We start from the raw sequence: 6,000 nt of genomic DNA, 5'->3' as shown, positions 1-6,000 counted from the left end.
AGGATGCTATATCACTTGTCACTATATTAATGGTGTGATATGTGTATAAAAAAGTTAATAACTTATAAAATAAAAATTTTCACCACTTGCATAAAAACACTTGATATACCCCTCATATTTCCGTAACAATGAAAAATTTCTCCTGCCATTAAGAAGTTTAATAGATCATTACTTTAGTCTAAAGTAAGAAATCCAATTGCACTGTTATCCTGAACCGTGAATTTGGCCGGATTTCATTTTATTTACAAAATTGCCACCGCCTGTTCTTTTGATATATTTACGTCTATGCCACTGTGTAAATTTGGTTACATTTACGGTTTTGCCATCACCTTAAAAACCAATTTTGAGCGTTTGGGCTGCATCTAGGCTTTCGGCTTTGCATCGGCTTCGGTAGGCCTGTCGTTGTTGGCGAAGAAGGATAGAAGGACTGACAGATTGGAGAGAGACGAGAGCTTATTTTGTTAGTTAGGGGAAGCTGTTAACCTTCATGAATTAATCAATATATCTTTCTATAATCTTTCTATAAAATGCAAGAACTAGAGAGAGAGAGTAGAGAGAGAGATAGAAGAAATTTCTGTAAGATATATTTCTTATTGATTAAGTAAAGCAACAACCTTGCCTTATATAGGCAATTACAACACTAGTACTAACTAACCAATACACCAAGATTGTGACAAGTGTCACAATCATGGACCATTGAATGTATATTCTAACATCCCCCCGCAAGCTCATGCTTTGAGGAACCAAGCATGAGATTGATACAATGAGTGCAAAACAAAGGACCACTTAAACCTTTGGTCAAAATATCAGCAAACTGTTCTTAAGACGAAACAAATTACACTGTCAACTGTTTCTTGGCTACCCGTTCTCGAACAAAGTGGACATCAATTTCAATATGCTTAGTCTTCTGATGTTGTACAGGATTAAAGGACAGAGCAATAACGGACAAGTTATCACAGAAAAGAACCAGAGGTATAGTCACGGGAAGATGCAGAAATGCAAGTAGTTGCTTAATCCAATCCAGTTCTGCAGAAGTGGAAGAAAGAGCTCTATATTCTGCTTCAGTAGATGATCTAGACACGGTTTGTTGTTTCTTGGAGGACCAAGAGATGGGATTGGAACCTAAAAACACAACCAACCCCGTAGTGGACCGTCTGTCATTGGGATCTCCTGCCCAATCGGCATCACTAAAAGCCTTGAGGTGAAGATCTCCTCGAGTATAAGTAACCCCCACAGTCATAGTACCTTTTAAGTACCTGAGAATGCGTTTGACAGCAGTATAATGAGCTACCATAGGCTGCTGCATAAATTGGCATACCTGATGCACTGAAAATGCAATGTCAGGCCGGGTGAATGTAAGATACTGCAAAGTTCCCACAATACTTCTATAAGCAGCAGCATGAGCATAAGGATCACCATCATCTTTAAGGAGTCGACTATATGGAAGGCATGGTGTGTAACAGGCATTGGCTTCAAGCATGTCAATCTTTACTAACAAATCATGAATGTATTTAGTTTGGTCCATCCCAATTTGCCTCTGGAGGTTACAAAGTGTTCAATGGGCATAAAAATAAGGGCAAAGGCAAGTATCAGGGACACAAATTCTTCAATCCCAGACCTGTGTACTCAAGTCCAGCGCATGTTTCATCTCCTTTGCATCCGGTATTCTTGGTCACTCTCCTATATCTTCCGTGGGGCCTTCATCTACACCTCTGTTTCTTACCTGTCAGTTATGTAACAGTGGTGGTCACACTGCTCCATTTTGTGATGCCAAGCCTCCTGATAGGCATGGTTGTCAAATATGTGGGAAAACAAATCATTTGACTTGGTTTTGTTTCTACAATGATAAGGGACCTAATTACATTGGTTCTCTTAGATCATCATAATCATATGGGTTTCCATCTGCCCCTCCTAACCATCACATGTTGTCTCATTCTTCTAAGTATTCATATCAAGGGTTTCCACAGCAACATACACCTCAGCTACAGCAATCTCCAATGCATGCTATGCACACTATGTTCAATTCTACACCTCAAACTGCCACTCCATCCGCACCTCCACAGGTTTGGCTGACTGATTCAGGAGCAACCAATCATATGACGGCTGACATGAGCAACTTATCCCTGGCATCCCCTTATCCTACCAGTGAGACCATACAAACTGCCAATGGTGAAGGTTTACAAGTCTCACATATTGGGAATTCTATCATTCATACTCCAGCAAAACCAATCAAATTAAAGATATCTTTCTATAATCTTTATATAAAATGCAAGAACTAGAGAGAGAGAGTAGAGAGAGATAGAAGAAATTTCTGTAAGATATCTTTCTTATTGATTAAGTAAAGCAACAACCTTGCCTTATATACGCAGTTACAACACTAGTACTAACTAACTAATACACCAAGATTGTGACAAGTGTCACAATCATGGACCATTGAATGTAAATTCTAACAGAAGCACCTAGTGGAAGCAGGATGGGAAATTATTCAAGTAGAAATGATTTTGTTGACCGGCTGCTCTCGATTGCTGGCCATGATAGATTCCGGATTCTTTAAATTGGAGAGGGAGCGTCCTGCCTTTTCTGTTAGCGGTGATTCAATGTACTATGTTAAAGATCGTTTTCTCCGCTTCTATGAGTTCTCTACCCAGAAAGGCACTCAGATTATCCCTATTCGAAGGCCAACCAAGTTATAGCTAAAAATCTGAAAGATCATTGGTATCGATTGGTAATGGAGGCTTTTCGTCAGGGTAATGCAGGCATTGTAGAATATGCATATCAGAGGACATAGAATTTTGAGAGGCTATCATTTTTATATCTTGTGACTGGAAACTTGGATAAATTGTCCAAAATGTTGAAAATTGCTGAAGTCAAGAATGATGTGATGGGCCAGTTCCACAATGCTTTGTATTTGGGTGACATCAGAGAGCGTGTTAAGATCTTGGAGAATGCAGGTCATTTACCTCTTGCTTATAGCACAACTGTAATTCATGGGCTCCATGATATTGCCGAACGTTTGGCGGCTGAACTGGGAGATAATGTTCCTGTTTTACCCAAGGTGAAATCTCCTTCTCTTTTGTTACCACCAACGCCAATCATCTGCGGAGGAGATTGGCCCTTGTTGAGGGTCATGCGAGGAATATTTGAGGGTGGTCTTGATAATGTGGGCAAGAATGTTGAGGAAGATTACGAAGAGGCTGCAGATGCTGATTGAGGAAGATCATGTAATCTCTTTTTCAATAAATTAGACTTGCCTATTTGTATGGAAAAATATCCTCAAAAAATATTGCATTTATAGATTCTATAATAGTATTGACATGTATATCACTTACTTCGGAATGAAAAACTAAGAATCTATAAGCTGAACTATTAGATGCAAAACCAATAAAAACACAATCTATAGTTTTAGGCCCTAATTTTGTTCTCTTTGGCAATGGAACTTGTACTTTTGCAAGGCAACCCCACATTTTAAGCAATTTAAACGTTGGAGTTCTTCCTTTCCATAATTCATATGATGACTCCTTTCTCGTTTTAGGTGGAATTCGATTCAAAATTTTATTTGCAATAAGTAAAGCTTCACCCCACAAATTGTGTGGAAGCCAAGAACTATTCAACATAGAATTAATCATGTCTTTAAAAGTCCTATTTTTCCGTTCGGCAACACCATTTTGTTGCGGCGTATAGGGGGCTGTTGTTTGATGAATTATGCCATGTGTGGCACAAAATTCAACGAAAGCATGAGACTCATATTCTCCTCCCCTATCAGACCTTAAGACTTTAATCTTCTTGTTAAGTTGATTTTCAACTTCTGCCTTATATGTCTTACACATATCCAAGGTCTCATCTTTACTATGAAGTAAATAAACATAACAATACTTACTGAAATCATCTATAAATGTTACATAATAGTTCTTTCCACCACGAGTTGGATATGATCTAAAATCACACAAGTCACTATGAATTAAATCTAACAAATCATTGGATTTTTCATGCACTGATTTAAAGCTTTGACTTGCAAATTTCGATTCTGTACAAGTTTCACATTTAACATTATCTAGATAATCAATTTTGGGTAGCAAACCTAAATTATGCATTCTAAAAAGGGAACGGAAATTTACATGTCCTAATCTAGAATGCCATAAATTAGAAGAATCAACAATATAAGCAGAAGCATTATTTATTTCATTCATAGCATTAGCAAGTACATTGAGTTTGAATAATCCATCAGCAAGGTAGCCCTTTCCCACAAACATTCCCCCTTTAGTTAATACAAACTTATTGGACTCAAATACTAGTTTGAATCCCTTATTACTAAGGATAGGACCAGAAACAAGATTCTTCCTTATATCGGGGACATGCAGCACATCAAGAAGGGTTAATTCCTTTCCAGAAGTGAATTTCAGAACACACTTCCCTATTCCAGCCACAACAGATGCGGATGCATTTCCCATAAACAGCTGCTCGTTTCCCTCAATTTTCTGGTACGAAGAGAACATATTTCTATCACCACATACATGGCGAGTTGAACCAGTATCTATCCACCAATCAGCGTGGTCAGATACAAGGTTGATTTCATAAATCATTGCAGCCAGTGCATCCACATTGTTTTCAATCAGGTTTGCGCGGTTGTTGTTGCCTTGATTTCCAGAACCTTGATCCCTTCGATGGTGACATTCTTGAGCCCTATGGCCTTGCTTTCCACAAACCCAGCAACTTCCCTTGATTTTCTTGAAGTCTTTGCCTTTCGCACTAGGGATAAAGTGGCTTTCCTTCTTCTTAGTTTTCTGGAATTTTGGCCTTTGCTTTGATGAACTTCCTTCAACAACATTCGCCTTGGCTTCCATACTCGAAACCAGGCCCTTCTCATTCTTTCTGTTATCTTCCTCAATTCTCAGCCTTACAATGAGATCCTCAAGGGTCATCTCCTTTCGTTTGTGCTTGAGATAACTCTTGAACTCTTTCCAAGAAGGTGGCAGTTTTTCTATAATGGACGCCACTTGGAAAGACTCATTGATTACCATCCATTCAACATGAATGTCATGGATGATTTTTTGGAGATCTTCAGTTTGAGAGACAACAGACTTGGAATCCACCATTTTGTAGTCCAAAAATTTGCCCACGACAAATTTCTTTGAACCAGCATCCTCGGTTTTATATTTTTTCTCAAGTGATTCCCAAAGTTCCTTGGCTGTTTGAATGCCACATAGACATCATACAACATATCATCTAATGCATTGAGAATATAGTTTCTGCAGAGGAAATCATTATGTTTCCAGGCATCAATGGCCGTTAAAGTTTCTGCAGAAAATATATTTTCTCCATCTCCAGTAGGCTCAGTTTCACGAAGAACATTAGCCAAGTTCAGTGTTGTCAAATAAAACAGCATCTTCTGTTGCCATCTTTTGAAATCTCCGCCCTTAAATTTCTCAGGCTTCTCAGAATAAGGTTTAGTTCCTGATTGTTCCATACTGTTCGAAGATTGTTGGAGAACAATTCAGAAATAAACAAAAATAACAGGAATTCTAATATTTTATTAACCAAAATATACTTGCTATGCAAAACGTAAATTACACAGTAATACAAACTTAATATACGAATATTAATGCAACTAACTTGATTACAGAAGGTAAAGGCTAGCGTAAAAGTTATGTCCTTCGAACAGTATTTCCGTCCCACTCCTGTGCTTGTGGTTCTACAACGTCTGCTCGATCAGGATTCAACTACCTAATTCTACAACCCGCACTGGATTATAGAATTCTAGCGAATTTGCTTTGTGTGTTTACTCTCTGGAAATTTCGTACAGAAGCAAGGAGGAAGAAAAGAAGATGATTGGAATGGAACTGAGGACTCCAATTATATAGGCTCTTTCATACCTCTTCAAATACCTTTTGGATGTATCTGAAGCTATACAACTCTTTCCAAAGAGTTGTGTCTTTAATCAAAACGTTTTGAATTAATTTTAATTAAAAACTTAATTCGAAAATTAAAACTAATTGATCAGAT

The 6,000-nt window shown here is 38.0% G+C and overlaps 1 protein-coding gene across 1 annotated transcript; it reads right to left on the bottom strand.

Annotated features, from left to right (window-relative positions):
- Positions 1 to 835: 835 nt before the first annotated feature.
- On the bottom strand, positions 836 to 1,525 carry LOC139188698 (secreted RxLR effector protein 161-like). Its single transcript, XM_070806379.1, has one exon. The coding sequence runs from the start codon at positions 1,523 to 1,525 to the stop codon at positions 836 to 838; it is 690 nt and encodes a 229-aa protein (XP_070662480.1).
- Between the last annotated feature and the right edge of the window lie 4,475 nt (positions 1,526 to 6,000).

This window comes from Malus domestica, chromosome 10 (assembly GCF_042453785.1).
Source record: "Malus domestica chromosome 10, GDT2T_hap1".
NCBI classification, from domain to species: Eukaryota; Viridiplantae; Streptophyta; class Magnoliopsida; order Rosales; family Rosaceae; genus Malus; species Malus domestica.
The sequence above is the reverse complement of the archived record's forward strand: the minus strand, read 5'-3'. Positions and strand labels throughout refer to the sequence as shown.

Excerpts from the sequence above, each read along its gene's own strand:
- LOC139188698 (XM_070806379.1), bottom strand. The coding sequence starts at position 1,525 with ATGGACCAAACTAAATACATTCATGATTTGTTAGTAAAGATTGACATG.